This window comes from Limanda limanda, chromosome 22 (genome assembly GCF_963576545.1).
Source record: "Limanda limanda chromosome 22, fLimLim1.1, whole genome shotgun sequence".
Taxonomy (NCBI): Eukaryota; Metazoa; Chordata; class Actinopteri; order Pleuronectiformes; family Pleuronectidae; genus Limanda; species Limanda limanda.
The window spans coordinates 13,642,520-13,661,886 of NC_083657.1; the positions used below are offsets into that span (position 1 = coordinate 13,642,520).

A 19,367-nucleotide genomic window follows, 5' to 3' on the forward strand; every position below is an offset into this window, starting at 1 on the left:
GTATTATATTTACATTTGTGCTTATATTGTGTATAATTGAGTTTTTTTAATAAGTTACATTGTTTTGCAAACTCTTGAAATAAAAACTAAAACTGTGTGAAGTTTCCCTTGTATTGATCATACCAACTTTTCAATAAGCTCCGTGTTTGCAGGATGCAGAAAAAAGAACAAATGGGCAGAGCAGGTATATGTGTGAATAAAAAAACGAATGAGACTTACTGTGTAAACATATGGAGCAAAATCCAGCCCAAAATGTTTGATCATTTGAAAAGAAAGAAGTGAAAGTGAATGTTTTGATTGCAGGGATTTAGATTTTTGTAAATAATGTCTCCATTTTCCTCAAGTCTTAATCAAAGTCCTTCCTGAAAGCATATATTGTAGTATTTTCAAATTCTGCCTCACTTATCTCTGTACAAATCTTCTCGTGGACCAGAAATGTGGGGCGGGGAAGGGGGGGGGCACTGGTGACGTGATCATGCAGGCTCCTCCCTGGTTGGCCGACACAGCAGTCTTATGTCTGAAAAGCAGAGAAGGTGTAGAGATCTTCTCCATTAAGCACAACAACTCCAACAAAATGAACGATCTGACCTTTGCTTTGGGGGTGGCATGTCTGCTCTTGGGGAGAATGGGTAAGTTGTTTCTTTTTTAGGGGCACTAGTGAGGTCAAGATTTAAACTTTCATTCTCTGCCATGTGTTACAATATGCTCACTGTCCATTTTCTCCTCAGCTGATGTGACACCATCTTCACGCTTTAAATCAGCAGAAGTTGGTGAAGACGTCACTTTGGACTGTTTCTATGAAAATGAGTCTACAGTGATGCTATACTGGTACAAACAGATTCTGGGACAGAATCCAAAGCTCATGTGTAAGTTCTACAAGCATGACAGCATTCATAAAAATGGTTGCAAACTGAGTGATGAATTTAAGAATGATACGCGCTTTAAACCGGAAATTACCACAGGTACAAATCATTTGAAGATCTCAGACGTGCAGATTTCAGACTCAGCAACTTACTTCTGCATAACAGGCTTTTTATACACGTTTGAGTTTATGGAGATCATCACTCTCAGTGTGAAAGGTTCAGGGTCTAACATCCAGGCTGTGGTGCATCAGTCTGAGAGCATCCAGCCAGGAGGCTCTGTGACTCTCAGCTGTACAGTTCACACTGAGACCTGTGATGGAGAACACAGTGTTTACTGGTTCAAGAACTCTGAAGAACCTCAGCCAGGACTCATTTACACCCATGGATCTCAGTGTGAGAGGAAACCCGACAAACAGACAAACACCTGTGTATACAACTTGTCAATGGAGAGACTGAACCGTTCTCAAGCTGGGACCTACTACTGTGCTGTCGCTGCATGTGGACACATTGTGTTTGGAGACGGCAGCAAAGTGGACTTTGAAGGTAAGTAGAATTTTAGCCAGTGTGTGACATTTGTTAAATAGTGGTGGAAAGCTTAGTAATGTCTCCTGATGTCTGGCTCTCTGAAGAGGTGGTGGACTATCTTCCCTTGGTGTATTTCCTGAGTGCGATCTCAGCATTCACCACCCTGCTGAGTGTTCTACTGGCTTTCTCAATATGCATGATGAGGGTTACAGGTAAGTGCTACTATCTGTTCCTCATGATCCCAGTGATCATTATATGACATTAAAAAGTTATTCTGTCTTTTCAGATCCCCATGCTCCATCCTCCAAAATAAATGCAAAGGTAAAGATGAGCTGTTGTGTTACTGATACTTGTGCACATTGTCTGTCATGGCCAACAACATGACTGACTATTTCTCATGCACAGGATGAGCAGAATGAAGACGACTCCTGCTACATTGCTCACAGGGAGATACAGATGAACAGAGGACAGAGGGATGATACCTGGAGTGAATGTGTGTACTTGAGTGTGAGGCAGTAGAGTTGGACACCTTCTGTATTTGTCTCTGTGTTTAATCACCACATTATGTCTTTACTGATATCAGAACAGTCCTGTAACTTAGATCTTTACCTCCGTGTGAAACATCTTCAGCTTGTTATCATCTAAATAAAACAAGTTCAATTTGATTTGTGTGTGCATGAATCATTTCTACTGTGTCTGTGCATTCAAAGTAGTGCAGGTAACAGTGGACGACGTGCATCCTGCTGAAGCCTGAGCTTTCTCATGAAGCAGAGCTTTCATTATTCACAGACCACAGCTAACTGTTGGAAACATGGTGACCACATGTCACATACAAGCAGTTTTTTGTCATTTACTTGTGGCCAGAAGTGTTCACACAACCTAGTGTACCTACCAAAAATTGTATCTACTAAAGGGGCGGGGTCATTTTATACCATCTTCACCTTTCTGAAGTGAGGACATTGGGAGCCTCAGGGATCTCAGAGATGCATATCTCAAAGCCTCAATATAGGTGTGCAGTGCTAAAAGCTACGACAAAAAAACAAAAACAGATCATGCTCAAAAGTCCCCTCTGATCTATATCTTCCTCTGACAGAAGGATACGTTTCTCCCCTTCTCAGTGTTTGGCTTTTGCTCTGACTCTCTGTGGTGTATAAGGTGAGAGCACTGTGACTGAGAGCAGGTTTCCGCTGTTATCTTTACAACAAATGCTGTGTGCAACAAAGAGAAAGACAAAGCCCTAACAGAGCAAACTGAAAGAGTTTGCAATGAAATTTAATAATCTGAAGTGGGAAGTATGGATAACAGCACAGAAAAGATGATTCCTTTGTTGTGTAGCTATCAGTGCATATCGAGCACATCATACGTAACACGACGTAAAAAGATGAAACAGACAAGAGAGAGAGAACAACCAGACTGTATTTGTTCTATACGTTTGCAAATAACCCAATTTATGTTACTGCTAATAGTGACAAAATAACCAGTAAAGTCAATCATTCAAACAATCACACAGGTGCCAGTAATACAGCAAAGTCACATTACTGTTGACTGTAAAATTGGTGCAAAAAACTGAATCTACTTGATCATGGATGCATAACAGCTTCATTGCATCACAAGCGAACAGCTCACTCCAAACACGCATGTTTAGAACAGGCACTGCACTAGTGTACGATATGTGCACATGAAAGGCCAAAGAGAACTTTACGTAGGTGGATAATTCAACTTTCTGTCTCAAGGTGTAAGAGGTAACAAGAGAAAAGTTCTCAGACCCTCTCGTTTGTTTGTGTCTATGCGGTTTGAAACAGGATGTCCCCAGATCAGTAGCTTGAGGTTGGTTTTGTTCACTGCACCGCGAGGGAGGGTTAACAATCTTTAATCCATTTAAAGGCAAATTCCACCAACTTTACAAATCTAATCAAACGTCAGTTTTCTGCGTCATGTGCATGTAGAATGTCTTCTCCACCCTGATGATGTCACCTGGGTCTTCTCGTGTTTGGTTTCTCCAGTGGGGTTTGAAGAAGTGTTCAGCTCACATTGGTTTCTGTGAAGCAGCGTGGCGTCACGTGGCTGAAACAGAGAACAGGGACGACCACCTGAGGAGCCTCATGCACGATGCTGCTTGAAGCTTCTACTTGTGATTTGACTTCATGTGGGGAAGCAATATGTTTATAAAGTCTGAATTAAACCGTTTGTTTTTTCTCTTCTCAAGGAGATGTTGCCTTCACCAATCAGTTTTTGTCACAGATGGACCTAAATAAATGAAAAATGTCAAACTTCTGTGGGGGGTTTTCTTGCTCAACCACTTTGACATATTGTAATAAATCTGAAAGTTTTACCCCTCACCTCACCCTCCCCTTCCAAACATGAATGAGAACCTGTGGATGCTTCTGTTCTAAAAACTCAACCAGTGTTTAGTTTGTCCAGTCTGGGCTACAGTAAAAACGTGGTAGCCTCCGTGGAGAGGACCCAATCCTGATAGTATTCAAAGTATTTGAATATAAAAGGACCCATTCTAGGATAAATAAATTAACTATTAGAACAATTTAGATGAAACACACGAGTGAAAACAAAACGTAAAAATGAGGTTGCAGCTGATTGGCTGTTAAGAGGGTCAGTCTACGTGACACTTTAAACATTTGTCAGGACCTCGGCAGGAAGTGAATCATTCCACTCCACCAAGTTGTGATTTACTTAAATTTGCTCCAATCTAATAAATGTGAAATATCTCCAGATGATGACTGGACAAAGGCCAACGGTCATGTATAGAATCGTATGTGTAGTGTTCATATATGAATAGTTTATGATGTCATATGATGAGTGACATCATCAAGAAGTCTTAGGTGGAAAAATCATTTTTGATCATATGGTAGGAATGTTGTCATCATGATGTCACTATGAAGCCAGAAAACGACATCATATTTTGTGTTGTAATGTTTTAACTTTTGCAACCAGTAACAGTTGAGTCACATATATATATATTCTGAATCTTTTTTTTCATTACGGACTATTTGACTGATTCTCATAAAAAAAAGACGTTTTTCTCACAAAATAACAACTTTATTTTCATAAAGTAAAGACTTTTTACTGTCGACCATTTAAATGAAAGTTACTCTTAAACTGACATCACCATGAAAACTCTTTGGCAAACCTTCTTAAAAAGTGCAGGGATGAGGAAAACGGATAATATATAACCAAATCCTGTGTAACATGCATCAAATACATGATGACAGTCCTGTGTATTGTCAGCCTGTTCCCCACCTCTTTACACTGAGACCACTTGTCACAAGTTTCCTTCATCCACTTTGTTATTAGGCCTCTTTTGCAGTATCTGTTGGACCTAGTGTTTAGACAAAACAGCGATTAGCCTAAGACTGATAGAGAGACACTCGACAAACTAAATAATGCTATGTAGCCATCTTGATCTTTAATCAAGATCAAAAAGAAATGTTCATCATGACGTCCAACGTCAGTAACGTCTTTCTCCAAATCAAACAAGTGGATTTATCTGACTCTGGACTCTATATATGTGGCTATAACTCTGGAACCGACTCCAGAAAATTCCCAGCAGTTTACAGTGCAACGTATTTAAAGGTTAAAGGTAAGATCGCTGCAGAGTTTTGTCTGTGTTTTTTATAGGGGAAATGTATTTTGTGCCGTCTTGAAATAAGAGCTGGTCTGAACTAAACTACTACTAAGTCCTTGCAAAAAGAAGCCAAAGCATCTTGATTGCCACCTGGTGGCTGGCTGCCATATAAGTCGTAAACTTCGATTCCTCCGTGTTAGTGGATGGGACATGGAGCAAACTAAAAAGTTAAAATACACATCAAATTATATTTTCCTGTTTTTATACAAAGTTAGTAGTTGATAAGAAAATTATTACATGTTTAGATCTAAAGAAATGTAATCAGTGCTGAAGACTTTGTGATGGTGATGGCATTTGTGTGCACCATAGACTGTATAAAAAGATGCATGACGTGACAGCACCATGAAAGTTAAGGCCAATTTATGCCTCTCCGTTTTTTCTATTACGGACAGATAAGACTGCCCTATCCGTCGTGAAACGTCCACTCCGAGGGCGTCGGACAGCTTTTCGTACACGTCTGATTTTTCTAACTATCCGTCTTCATGTTGGAGACCCGACGGACCGCTCTTGGCTGTGATTGGTCCGCGAACGACATCATTTCCGTATGACGTCATTTCCGTATTTCCGGACCTCAAACTTCCTGTTTACATGTAGCAACAAACACGAACACAACTATGATTCTACGATTAATGTGACGTGTGTGTTAAGCCAGCGGAGTTGTCCGGCTGACGGTGGCTCGTTAGAGCACTGAGGGTATGTGTGCACGGTCACATACGGTTATAACGAGCTTTCAAAACGGCGCTAGCAGGCTAGGCTAGCGGGCTAGGCTAGCCACCATGCTAACTGCGGTGGTAACAGTGCAAGAACCCGCCTTCACGACTTTAATTCCACTTCTATCATGACACTGTTTCTATAATACCGTCAGGTTAGAAGCAAACACTGGATAGTAGTAGTTAGTGTCGGGAGTCCCTGCTGACTGTGTGTGGAAGCTGGGGGGAGCTATGTCCGTGTAGCTTCTAGCTACATGTAGCCTCAAGCAGATTCAAGCTGTGGAATCAGCAACACAGTTCGGAAACAAGACCGGAGAACCGCTGCGCTAAGAAACTATAACATCAGCATCTTGACCCGCTGGGTGTCACTTTATTTAGTTCTGTTAGTTGCCATGGTTCAGTGTGTGGGACGCAAGCTAAAATGTCAACAGAGACACGTGGACTTCTTCTTCCCAAATGGGGTAGGCTTCTCTGAGCTCGTCTTGCGTTGCGCCACCTATGGGTTTGGCGGTGAATTTTTTCCGGACGTAGACTGACGGAGAAGTAAAAATCAAAAAGACTCTTTGTCTCCCGCTGAGACCTCTCCGAGAAACGGACACGTAGTAGTATATAAGAGCCTTTAGGCCAAAGCCCCCTCCATGATAGCAAATTGGACATGGACCAAAATAGGATAGATGGTTTCTGTCATTTCAGGTAGTTGTTATCACACTGATGTATGCTCAAGTGTTTTGTTATGAAACGTAGAAGTGGAGCCGCATCCATATTTATACAGTCTTTGGTCACAACGCTAAAAAATGTATCTTTCTTGTAGAAAAGGCTGATGATCAAGCATATCTGACCATCAAGATCCTCATGGGCGGTCTGATTATCATCCTCATTATAATCATCATCGCTCTGGTTCTTAAAATCTGGAAACTTCATACAGGTATTTATGTCTTATTATTCCAACTTGGTCAATACAAAGCTCCCTGACTCCTGACCAGATGTGTTGTTTCTGTCATTTAGCACATAAAGAGGCACAGGATCCAAGAGACAGTAAGGTAATCAAACTTGAACCATAGATTAACATTGATCCAAGTCTTTCAGTCATCAAGTAGTGGTTTCATGGAATGCCACACAGACAGCGCAGGGTTATATAAGTCATTGAATACTTCCATTTACAGAATGTGGGCTCTGATGACCTGAACTACGCAGGACTGAGTTTCCTTCCAAGAGCAGAGCGGAGCAGAAGGCCTGCTAGAGAGAGAGAGCCGGAGCCTAATGTTGTCTATGCCACCACCATGCACTCAAGAAACCACCGGAACTGAAGCTCAGAGAGGAACTGAGGCATTGTCGTCATTCTGATTCTCAAGGCGCTTTACATAAAAGGTCAATCCATCGTCCTGATCCTCCACCACTGTCAGGATACACCATCCCAATCCACAGGTCAATTTATAGTGAGATCCAGGTGGAAGTCTGCACTCTGGTGGAACAACACTTGTTTGACAGGAAGCGACAGAGAGGTCTAGTTCACTGCTACGTCAATATTGCTGCTATTTGCTTCAGCCCCTCCACCACCCCAGCATCCACCTATAGCAGGGGTGTCCAAACTTTTTATCCCGAGGGCCACATACAGAAATAATACGAAGGTCTGGGCCACTCACGCCGCCACGCCCCCCTGCCCTGGAGCGGACTGTTGACAATCGCGTCGCTCAGGGCGGAGGGGGCGTAACGGTGTTAACTGAGAAGTACAATACAGTGGGCCATAGTCAATTACATTACATTTAGCTTAAGCTTTTATCCAAAGCTACTTATAATAAGTGCATTCAAGGGTACCCGAGGGTACAAACCCAGAACAACAAGAATCAAGAAAGTACAATTTCTTCAAAAATAGAGCAAAACTACAGTAAGTGTGCTATAAGTAAGAGCCATTTAAGTGCTACTAAATTGTTAGTTTCAAAAAAAAAAAAAAAAAAAAAAATTATATTATTTTTTAATTTTTTTAGGCGGGCCAATTTAAAATGGATGGCGGGCCGTAGTTTGGACACCCCTGACCTATAGGCTCCCATGGGGATTATGAATGTTTGTTCATCACTCCCATCATATCTATGTAATCATATCTGGGGGAGTGATTAAGTCGGAGCCTATAGACCTCAAACAATGACCTGATCTACTGCTGCAATAAACATTTGAAAGCGAGTTGTCTGACAGAACTTCATTTAATCCCCTGCGTGTCTAAGACATTGCACATCTGCCACAACTACAGGAAGACTGGCGTTCGACTCGATGCACCATAACCACAAACAACAATGCCTTGGTGTTTCCATGCAGTGACATCAATGGCCCCACCACAGCAGCGTTCTAATTCAGTGACCTTAGCTTAACTTATGTTCTTAAATTGGATTAATTTACCTTCCACATGAGTCTTAGCAGTTTAGGTTTTCACAGGATCGCAACATAGGGATTTAGTTTTCGATGGAAGGATTTCAAATGATGGAACCAACGTGCAGACTAGATTAAATACCAAATATGATTCAGTTAAGTTTCAGTCACATGTGTCGCCTAGAAACTGCTGCTGAAATGGTTCAGCTGTCTAAGTTCACTAACCACATCAGAACACTAATTATTCAACGTAAAAATACAATAAAAAATGTTTACGCCTTACTTAGATGTCAAGCATTGAAAATACTGCAGCCCAAACTAGTACTTGATAAGAAAAGTATTACATGTTGACATCTGAAGAAATGTAATCTCTGCTGAAGACTTTGTGATGGTGATAGCATTTGTCTGCACCATAGTTTTTGGAGACGGGAACAAGCTGGAGTTTGATGGTGAGTCTCACGTGATGAATAGTGATCATTACTCCTCAGGTTAAAAGTATGTGACGTCTCCTGTCCTCTGGCTCTCTGCAGATGAGGTGGACTGGCTGGTGGTTTTCTTGAGTGCAACTTCAGCATTCACCACCCTGCTGAGTGTTCTACTGGCTTTCTCAATATGCATGATGAGGGTGACAGGTAAATGCTACTATCTGTTCCTCATGATCCCAGTGATCATTAAATTACATTTAAAAGTCCTTCTGTCTTTTCAGATCCCCATGCTCCATCCTCCAAAATAAATGCAAAAGTAAAGATGAGCTGTTGTGTTACTGTTCAAACACTTGTGCACATTGTCTGTCATGGCCAACAACATGACTGACTGTTTCTCATGCACAGGATGAGCAGAATGAAGACGACCCCTGCTACATTGCTCACAGGGAGATACAGATGAACAGATCCAGAGGACAGAGGGATGATACCTGGAGTGAATGTGTGTACTTGAGTCAGAACAGTTCTGTAAATTAGATTTTTACCTCCATGTGAAACATGTAAATCTTCAGCTCATTATCATCTAAATAAAACAAGTTTAATTTTATTTGTGTGTGCATGACTCATTTCTACTGTGTCTGTGCATTCAAAGTATTGCAGGTAACAGGGGACGACGTGCATCCTGCTGAAGCGTGAGCTTTCTCATGAAGCCGAGCTTTCATCATTCACAGACCACAGCTATCTGTTGGAAACATGGTGACCACATGTCACGTACAAGCATTTTTTTACAATTTACTTGTGGCCAGAAGTGTTAACACAACATCACATTGCTTTAGTAAGGTTTGTGTGACTTACTATCATCGTGTGTATCAACCAATATGTTATGTGCTAAAGGGGCGGGGTCATTTGTTACAGGGTTATACACATTATGACATTAGACTGTATATAAAGTCTGGTCAGTAACATACATATATGTATATACATTCACTTAATATAACTTCTGAATAACAGCCCTTTGGTGGGATTTATATAGAGAGTCATCAGCTCCCCCACAACAAATCCAGAGGTGACACTTATCTCAATGATCCATTAATGGCCATTCAAACTTCCTTTTACTGTTAAAATGTTCTTTTCAGACCAATATCCTAATTCGTCTCTATGGGTGTTTTGGACCCAGGGTTACCGAGATGCAGACGACCTCCATTATGTTGCTTTGAATATTAAATTCCCCAACAGGTCAAGACGACAGAGGGACAACAGAGAGGCTAAATGTGTGTACTCAGCATAAAGCAGTGAAAGTGTGCAGTGCAGGAAACCAGAAATGATGTTGTTGCACCTGTGGGCTTTTTATACTAATACCACCCTGCTGAGTCCATAGTAAACCTGCCTATTTGGAATGGACTGTTTTCTTGTCCTGTGTTAACGCTCAAATGCTACTTCAGATGTATTCCTTGTAATTAGTGAGTCCTCCTCAATCCATTCTACCTGGTTTATCTGCACAAAGATTTTATACTTTCATACTGTTGGGCCTTGGTTCCAGTGTGCGCTCTTCAAAGTGCCATTCTAGTTGTTCTCTAAAACATATTGTAATGGCAGCATCATACATTCAGATTTTAAAAAATTTAATTTTAATGGAGCACAGGTTCAGCAGAGCAAGAAGACAGACAGACGGTGATGGGAGTGAATGCATCTACACCAGTGTAAAGCAGTAGAGCTGAACATCTTACACTTCCATACATGCTGAATGTAAATTTTCTCTTTGCAAAACTAATTTAACATTTTAAATCAGATGAATTGATTTGATGTTGTCAGTTGCCATATTTAACCCCTCCCACTGAATACAGAAAATACTTCTTGAACTTAACCCCAATTTGTTTAACAATTTCGTACCTGACATCTGAGGATCTGTATTTAGCCTCTGTGTGGTCAGAAGACCGTCTGCTCTCTTTGACTGAGCGCTTTTAAACAGGAAGTCTCTGCAGTGTCCTCACTACACCCCAGCAGACTACTTCAAGTGAACAGCAAGGAAATGCACAGAAGTTGACACAAAACTAAATCACCAATGCTCTCATCAAGCAGTGTTGCTGTTACTTTTATGTTAGAATTGTTACCTCTGCTAAGGAGGTTATGTTTTCACCCCTGTCTTGGCTGGTTGGCTGCTTGGGAGAAGGACAGGACATGGGCCAAGAAACAACCCATTCAATTGAGGTGCAGATCTGGACGAAAGGGGCTGATCCAGGATGTTTTCATCACTTCTCTTCATTGCCTAAATTGTACAGTAGAAGTGAATTTTTGAATTTATTCCATGATTTTATTGTTGACTTCAGACTTTTTGATACCATGTGGTCCCTGTTGAATCCTGTGGTCCACGGCAAAGGCCCTAATAACCATTCCACATTCCCGGCTGGAGCACCAAAGGGGACCAGGTCTTTTCTGTTAAAGCCCCCCCTCTTTGTCAGACGGATCTCCATAGGAAGATTGTTCCAAACCATTTGTATCCCTATATTTGTGCTCTTATGTTTTATTTTAATTGTTTTCCATTGTTTTCCCTTAATTCTTCACTTTTAACTGGTAAATCACCTTGTAACTGTGCTTTGAAAGGTGCTATATGAATAATTGAATACAATTGTAGTAGTAGTAGTATTATGTACTCTAACTGCTTCGATGTCTCTCACCCTGTGACTGTTTTTAAAGAACAAAGATTCACATCAAAGGTAGCAGTGATCATGTGATCAGTGTTGCCCTGCTGGCCAATCAACAAAAGTCTTAGCTCTGTAGAGAGGAGAAAGTGTCGGCTGTTTGTCATTCAACACGACGATTTCAACATGAAGACATCTCCGAAGTTCGTTCTCTACCTGACATGTTTCTTCCTGGGGAAAATGGGTGAGTTGTGTGTTTTCTAAATATTCAGTCAGTCCTGATGCTTATTATGTTTTAATTTCTGTCACATAACTTAAACAGTTATTTGTCTTTTCTCCTTTTTCTCTTCAGTTCAGATGCATCATTTTATCTTGACTGATCAAGACAGTGGATTCATATCAGCTGATGTTGGAGACAACTTGACTTTGCAGTGTTTCTATGAGGGGGATGACGATATAATGTATTGGTTAAAAAACACACCAGGACAGAAACCTCGAATTATCTCAATGCCGTACAAATTCTCTGAAGATTTTACGTTATTGAATGAATTCAAGAACACATCACGCTTCACTCTGGAAACTATTGGTAATGCGAGTCACCTTAATATTTTCGATCTGCAGCTTTCAGACTCAGCTTCTTACTACTGTTCAAAGGGTAATATATACACATTTGAGTTTATGGAGGGCGTCACTGTCTGTGTGAAAGGTTCAGGGTCTAACATCCAGGCTGTGGTGCATCAGTCTGAGAGCATCCAGCCAGGAGGCTCTGTGACTCTCAACTGTACAGTTCACACTGGGACCTGTGATGGAGAACACAGTGTTTACTGGGTCAAGAACTCTGAAGAACCTCAGCCAGGACTAATTTACACCCACGGAGACAGGAATGATCAGTGTGAGAGGAAACCAGACACAAAGACACACACCTGTGTCTACAACTTTTCAATTGAGAGACGGAACCGTTCTTCTGCTGGGACCTACTACTGTGCTGTCGCTGCATGTGGACACATCGTGTTCGGAGATGGGACCAAGCTGGAGTTTGATGGTGAGTCACTACCAGAGACTTTCTCAATTAATGAATAGTGAAAGTAACGTAGAAAGAGACGGGACCAAACAATTGGTAAAATACCTTATAACAACATAATGAAACAGTAACCCAGTTGGTCCTGTCTGAATGTCCCCACTGACGGTGACCCCCTGGAGGTGTGCTCCACGACTAAATATATTTTTTTATTGATGATTATTATTGTAATTATTATTAGTTATGATAACGATGATCATAGTAATGATTATAATTTATGTTATTATAAATAATAATTTATTAAATATTAGTTCAAGTTCTTTTTTTTCTTTTTTCTCCCAAATTATATTATTATAACTATAATTTTTATTGTTATGGTGAGATTATTTTTAATAATATGATTATTTTAAAAGTGGTACAATGATTATAATTATATCATAAGTATTGTTATTATAATTATATATATTTTTTCTATAAATATAGAAAACACACACACTGCTTTGTCATTCCATTCTGTTAACTGTCCTGTATTCACTGTTCTTGTCCTCTTTGTTTTGTTCTGTCAATGTCTTGTCTCTTGTCTCGCAAAGTTAATTGAAAATTTCAAAAAAGAAGAGACACAATTAGTAAAACTTCTCCTGTTGCAGATGAAGTGAACTGGCTGGTGTATTTCCTGAGTGGAGCTTTGGGATTCACCATCAGCCTTTTGCTGGCTGTGTTACTGTACAAGATAAAAAAGAGAAGATGCTGGAGATGTTCAGGTAACCACCCATCTCTAGCTTGTGTTCACTCAATTTGGCTTTTTACCTAAATAATGAAATAACATTTTGTTTCACGGCATCTTTCTAGATAAGGACACCTTAACATAAAGGATAAATAAATCGATGAATCATTAAATAAAGTTAAAGCAAGTGTTAAAAGTGGATAAGGAGACACAAACACCTCAATTCAACACATACAACACAATACTAGTTAAGAAGTAAACCCAGGTTAAGAGGTAAAGGCACCTAACAGGACATATGTGAACACAAGAGTGACTTTGTCTTTGTCTGTGTTTCATAACCAGAGTCTTGCACACAACCATCATCTCCCACCAGAACAAATGCAGAGGTAAATACAATCTTTTTAAGTATGAAATTTACATTTGACAATAAATACGTTTTTTTTTTATCAGGAGCCATCTTGATGTACTTATATGTTGTTTCTAGGTGAACCAACATGCAGATGACCTCCATTACTCTGCAGTAAATGTGAACGTGTCCAGCAGATCAAGACGACAGAGGGACAACACAAACGATGACTGTGTGTACTCAAGTGTTAAACTGTAGAATTGTGTTTTTTAGAACGGTCTATGTTTGGAATGAGGGATAACTCAGTCTTTCTTTGGAGGTGGAGCATGATTCTTGTCTGTAATACTTTTTTTTATCCTTTTCTGATTGTAAATGTGGCTTTTTTTGCGATTAATGATAAAAAACAACTCATGATGTTATTACACTTTTATGGTTAGACAATGTGTGTGGGGGGGGGGGCAATGTTTGGACAGTTGCTATTGGTCTTTGATGGAATGACACTTTGATGATGACATATGGAAAACAATGATTAAACTTCTTGTAATGAAAGTCGAATGAAGGGTATTACTCATATAGCAGGGACCTAAATATGTTAACACCCTCACATTATGGGAACAAAACATGAGTCCAGATAATGTAAATCATTAAAACTCGTATGTTTTAAGTTCGGTTGAGGTCAGGGTTAAGGTTGGAGTTATAGACAAGTCACTGTAACGTCCTCTGTAATCATGGAGACATGTGGGAGAAAACATCCAAAACTTCAACCTTATATTTTACATTTTTAGTAGTAGTCCTCTCTTTTAGTCGTTTCAATTTAATTTAGATACAGATTCTATAGACAGGAGGGGAAGTATCTGGTTTTGACAGCCCTTTGCATTGTTGGTCCAGATCTTCCCACGTTTCTGTTTTTGTCAGGCCTCCACACTCTCTCATATTAATATAACATTTGTTTAGACTTTGGTTTTGTGAATAAATTCTTCGTTAAATCTGGCGTGTCGTCCTCTTTAATATGTTGAAGCTACTGGACTGAACCAAACATTCATTTATGTTGTTGTTGCTGTAATTGGATACTTAGGTCTGCTGCTTAATGCTCTTAAGTCACACACATCCACACGGCTTCTCACTCCCTCTCCGTTATCATGAATCGTACGCGATTGTTGTCTTGTGTTTGTCATAGTCCACTATCAATGGCTTCATTGGTAGATGGTTTGAGTAGATGATACATTCTTCTTTACTTTCATGACTCGTCCCTATAAAAAGTGCTGGGACAGCAAAATATTAAATGAATTCATTGACATAGGTTTCGCTGTTTCCTGGAAGCTTCGTCTATGATCACATATGGTCTAGCAGTTAGCGTTCCAGGTTATAGCCTCCACCACATATCCATAACCTACATAAAACGAACGCCAGAAATTACTAACCCTTTGTCCTTTAAGAGAATTATGTTTTTTGAAGATCTGATTGGCCGTGTGAATTCACTGCTACATGTGAACTGGCTCCAGTGGAGGCCATGCAGGTACAACAGTCAGACACAGTCAGAGGTGTCAGAAGGTGATGTTAAAAATATTTAAAAATTCCCTTCTTTGCTTCCTTTTTGTTTCACTGCCTGTCTCCTTTTGCCTCTGTATTATATTTACATTTGCGCTTATATTGTGTATAATTTAGTTTTTTAATGGGAATAATTTACATTGTTTTGCAAACTCTTGAAATAGAAACTAAAACTGTGTGAAGTTTTCCTTGTATTTATCATACCAACTTTTCAATAAGCTGGTTTGTAGGATGCAGAAAAAAGAACAAATGGGAAAAGCAGGTATATGTGTGAATAAAAAACAGAATGAGACTTACTGTGTAAACATATGGAGGTAAATCCAGCCCAAAATGTTTGATCATTTGAAAAGAAAGAAGTGAAAGTGAATGTTTTGATTGCAAGGATTTAGATTTTTGAAAATAATGTCTCCATTTTCCTCAATAAGTCTTAATCAAAGTCCTTCCTGAAAGCATATATTGTAGTATTTTCCAATTCTGCCCCACTTAACTCCGTACAAATCTTCTCGTGGACCAGAAATGTGGGGCGGCGAAGGGGGGGGGCACTGGTGACGTGATCATGCAGGCTCCTCTCTGATTGGCCAACACAGCAGTCTTGTGTCTGAAAAGCAGAGAAGGTGTAGAGATCTTCTCCATTAACCACGGCAACTCCAACAAAATGAACAACCTGACTTTTGCTTTGTGCGTGGCATGTCTGCTCTTGGGGAGAATGGGTAAGTTGTTTCTTTTTTAGGGGCACTAGTGAGGTCAAGATTTAAACTTTCATTCTCTGCCATGTGTTACAATATGCTCACTGTCCATTTTCTCCTCAGCTGATGTGACACCATCTTCACGTTTTAAATCGGCTGAAGTTGGTGAAAACGTGACTTTGGACTGTTTCAATGAAGATGAGTCTACAATGATGCTATACTGGTACAAACGGATTCTTGGACAGACACCAAAGCTCATGTGTAAGTTCTACAAGCATGACAGCCCTGATAAAAATGGGTGCAAACTGAGTGATGAATTTAAGAATGATATGCGCTTTAAACCGGAAATTACCACAGGTAGAAATCATTTGAAGATCTCAGACGTGCAAATTTCAGACTCAGCAAATTACTTCTGCATAACAGGCTTTTTATACACGTATGAGTTTATGGAGGGCATCACTCTCCGTGTGAAAAGTTCAGGGTCTAACATCCAGGCTGTGGTACATCAGTCTGAGAGCATCCAGCCAGGAGGCTCAGTGACTCTCAGCTGTACAGTTCACACTGGGACCTGTGATGGAGAACACAGTGTTTACTGGGTCAAGAACTCTGAAGAACCTCAGCCAGGACTCATTTACACCCACGGAGACAGAAACCATCAGTGTGAGAGGAAACCCGACACACAGACACACACCTGTGTCTACAACTTGTCAATGGAGAGACTGAACTGTTCTCATGCTGGGACCTACTACTGTGCTGTCGCTGCATGTGGACACATTGTGTTTGGAGACGGGACCAAGCTGGAGTTTGATGGTGAGTCTCTCGTTATAAATAGTGATCATTACTCCTTAAGTCAAAAGTGTGTGACGTCTCCTGTCCTCTGGCTCTCTGCAGATGAGGTGGACTGGCTGGTGGTTTTCTTGAGTGCAACTTCAGCATTCACCACCCTGCTAGTGTGTTAATGGCTTTCTCAATATGCATGATGAGGGTTACAGGTAAATGCTACTATCTGTTCCTCATGATCCCAGTGATCATTAAATGACATTTAAAAGTAATTCTGTCTTTTCAGATCCCCATGCTCCATCCTCCAAAATAAATGCAAAGGTAAAGATGAGCTGTTGTGTTACTGTTCAAACACTTGTGCAGATTGTCTGTCATGGCCAACTGACTGTTTCTCATGCACAGGATGAGCAGAATGAAGACGACCCCTGCTACATTGCTCACAGGGAGATACAGATAAACAGATCCAGAGGACAGAGGGATGATACCTGGAGTGAATGTGTGTACTTGAGTGTGAGGCAGTAGAGCTGGACACCTTCTGTATTTGCCTCTGGGTTTAATCATCACATTATGTCTTTACTGACATCAGAACTGTCCTGTAGATAAGATTTTTACCTCTGTGTGAAACATGTAAATCTTCAGCTTGCTATAATCTAAATAAAACAAGTTTAATTTTTATTTGTGTGTGCATGACTCATTTCTTCTCTGTCTGTGCATTCAAAGTAAGATTAAGATTAAGATCCATTTATTTGTCCCAAACACATGCACAGACATGCACAAGCCATGCAAGGAGGGAAATTTAACCTCTGCTTTTAACCCATCTGGTGCAGGACACACAGAGCAGTGGGCAGCCGTGTACGGCGCCCGGGGAGCAGATGTTGGGGGAGTAAGGTGCCTTGCTCAGGGGCACTAGACAGGGTAGAGAGAATCCTCTTGGAGTTTTGGACAGATCAATCCAGGTTCGTCTTTTTGTTGTTTCTCCGTGGAGTCGAACCAGAGACGAACCAGAGACCTTTTCTGCCCATAGTCCAAGTTTCTGCCACTAGTCAGTAACAGTAGTAACAGTGGACGACGTGCATCCTGCTGAAGCGTGAGCTTTCTCATGAAGCCGAGCTTTCATCATTCATAGACCACAGCTAACTGTTGGAAACATGGTGACCACATGTCACATACAAGCAGTTTTTTGTAATTTACTTGTGGCCAGAAGTGTTAACACAACCTAGTGTACCAACCAAAAATGTTATCTGTAATGAAGCGGGGTCATTTGACACTATCTTCACCTTTCTGAAGTGAGGACGTTTGGGGCCTCAGGGAACTCAGAGACGCATTAGTCAAAACCTCAATATAGGTGTGCAGTGCGAAAAGCTACCACGAAAACAAAACAAAAACAGATGATAAACGGACGGTGCAGCCTTTCAACTGGCTATTTTTCAGTGTTTGGCTTTTGCTCTGACTCTCTTCTGTGGTGGATGAGGTGAGAGCACTGTGACTGTGAGCAGGTTTCTGCTGGTGGAAAAAGAAGTCCTGTCGCTCTAACACAGGAAGATTGAAGTGTTAAACAAAGAGAGGTCATCTTTACAACAAATGCTGTGTGCAACGAAGGGAAACACAAAGCCTAACAGAGACAAACTGAAAGACTTTGCAGTGAAATGTTATTATCAGTGGTGGGAATGACAAATACGGTAATATATGAATATTGTTCTCCTTACAAATTTTCAGTTCTACTTTCATTTTCATGTATTTGAGGGACACCACCTGTTTTTTTGTTATTTTCTTCTAATCACTTACTGTTTGGTAATATGTCTTTGTTTGTTTTTTCATTTCAAGTACAGCGTTTACTTAGGATAAATAAATAAATAAATGCTTTATACTGAGCTGAATTACATAGCTTTTATTTTAAAAAGTTGTCTGAAGCTTTAAAAATAGCCGACATGTACAGTCTGAAAAAATAACAAGTAATTCATTCTAATTCATTTATTTTTCTTTGCTATGTACACATGTACCTGTCTAAATTTTTAGATTTGTGTAAAAAGCAATAAAAAGCTTAATCAAAAAGCATGTTTAAAACAAGCATGAAAATAGCTTCACAGTTTTATTAAGGAGAGTGCCAAATGGCAAAAAAACAAATAATCCTGTGGTAGCTTCAGTTGTTCTAAAAACTCAAACAGTGTTTAGTTTGTCAACTCAGGGCTACAGTTAAATCATGGCGGCCTCTGTAGAGAGGACCCACTCCTGATAGTATTCAAAGTATTTGAATATAAGGGACCAATTCTACTATAAAGAAAAGAACAATTTATACAATTTAGATGAAACACACAAGTGCAAAATCTGTAGGATTATTTTATATTAAATTTCTGCCAATAGATCCCTTTCCCCCAAATCCTACACACTGAACCTTTAAGTTCAAATAACCTGTTGAAGTCTGAGTTTTAAGGACGAACTGAGCCGTTTGTGAAGTAAACCAAGAGACAAACAGTGAGACACAGCAAGAGAATCCCAGTTCTAATGATGGAGAGCCAAACCAAGGTTCTCATCTGTGCCGTTTGGTCGTCTGGGACCAGCAGCTCTCTTCCACAGCCGAAAAGTATCTCGCCACAGGAGGCCACAGCGCAGTAGTAGGTCCCGGCGTCAGAGGCCCTGAGGTTGGTCCTCTGCAGGTGGTATGAACAGCTGTGTGAGGGAGACCCCGGTACAGAGATGCGTTCACACTGATCACCGTGTGTGTGAAGGATGCCGTGGCGATCCCTCACCACGATCAGATGCCAGCATGATACACATTTTAAATTAAAATACATGTTATTTTGATTGCACCAAATCATAATATATATTATCTCAAGGCGCTTTACATAAAAGGTCAATCCATCGTCCTGATCCTCCACCACTGTCAGGATACACCATCCCAATCCACAGGTCAATTTATAGTGAGATCCAGGTGGAAGTCTGCAGACTGTTGGAACAACACTTGTTTGACAGGAAGTGACAGAGAGGTCAAGGGTTTGGGTCAAAGGTTTGTATGACTCTGACTAGTTCACTGCTCCGTCAATATTGCTGCCATTTACTTCAGCCCCTCCACCACCGCAGCATCCACCTGTAGGCTCCCATGGGGAT

The 19,367-nt window shown here is 40.5% G+C and overlaps 3 protein-coding genes across 3 annotated transcripts; all 3 read left to right on the forward strand.

The window, feature by feature from the left end:
* The first annotated feature begins 475 nt into the window (after positions 1 to 475).
* Positions 476 to 9,809, forward strand: LOC133028831 (uncharacterized). Its single transcript, XM_061095865.1, has 6 exons — positions 476 to 629; positions 729 to 1,406; positions 1,493 to 1,600; positions 5,989 to 6,017; positions 9,555 to 9,587; positions 9,699 to 9,809. Exons 1-6 carry the CDS (start codon positions 476 to 478, stop codon positions 9,807 to 9,809), a joined length of 1,113 nt encoding a protein of 370 aa, XP_060951848.1.
* Positions 9,810 to 11,346: 1,537 nt separating this feature from the next.
* Positions 11,347 to 13,506, forward strand: LOC133028832 (uncharacterized). The gene is made up of 5 exons (XM_061095866.1): positions 11,347 to 11,413; positions 11,513 to 12,202; positions 12,826 to 12,939; positions 13,245 to 13,288; positions 13,387 to 13,506. The coding sequence occupies exons 1-5, from the start codon at positions 11,347 to 11,349 to the stop codon at positions 13,504 to 13,506; spliced, it is 1,035 nt and encodes a 344-aa protein (XP_060951849.1).
* A 1,996-nt stretch (positions 13,507 to 15,502) lies between these two features.
* LOC133028833 (uncharacterized) lies at positions 15,503 to 16,793 on the forward strand. Its single transcript, XM_061095867.1, has 4 exons — positions 15,503 to 15,506; positions 15,606 to 16,292; positions 16,374 to 16,432; positions 16,665 to 16,793. The coding sequence occupies exons 1-4, from the start codon at positions 15,503 to 15,505 to the stop codon at positions 16,782 to 16,784; spliced, it is 870 nt and encodes a 289-aa protein (XP_060951850.1). The 3' UTR covers positions 16,785 to 16,793.
* The last annotated feature ends 2,574 nt before the right edge of the window (positions 16,794 to 19,367 follow it).

Bases quoted from the DNA above. Each gene is read 5' to 3' on its own strand.
- LOC133028833 (XM_061095867.1), top strand. The intron at 16,293-16,373 runs GTGAGTCTCTCG...GGCTCTCTGCAG, and splicing joins GACCAAGCTGGAGTTTGATG to ATGAGGTGGACTGGCTGGTG. The intron at 16,433-16,664 runs GTGTGTTAATGG...TCTCATGCACAG, and splicing joins CAGCATTCACCACCCTGCTA to GATGAGCAGAATGAAGACGA.
- LOC133028831 (XM_061095865.1), top strand. From the start codon at position 476: ATGCAGGCTCCTCCCTGGTTGGCCGACACAGCAGTCTTATGTCTGAAA. The intron at 1,601-5,988 runs GTAAGTGCTACT...TGTAGCTTCTAG, and splicing joins ATGCATGATGAGGGTTACAG to CTACATGTAGCCTCAAGCAG. The intron at 6,018-9,554 runs GTGGAATCAGCA...GGATTTATATAG, and splicing joins GCCTCAAGCAGATTCAAGCT to AGAGTCATCAGCTCCCCCAC.
- LOC133028832 (XM_061095866.1), top strand. From the start codon at position 11,347: ATGAAGACATCTCCGAAGTTCGTTCTCTACCTGACATGTTTCTTCCTG. The intron at 11,414-11,512 runs GTGTTTTCTAAA...TTTTCTCTTCAG, and splicing joins GGGGAAAATGGGTGAGTTGT to TTCAGATGCATCATTTTATC. The intron at 13,289-13,386 runs GTAAATACAATC...TGTTGTTTCTAG, and splicing joins CCACCAGAACAAATGCAGAG to GTGAACCAACATGCAGATGA.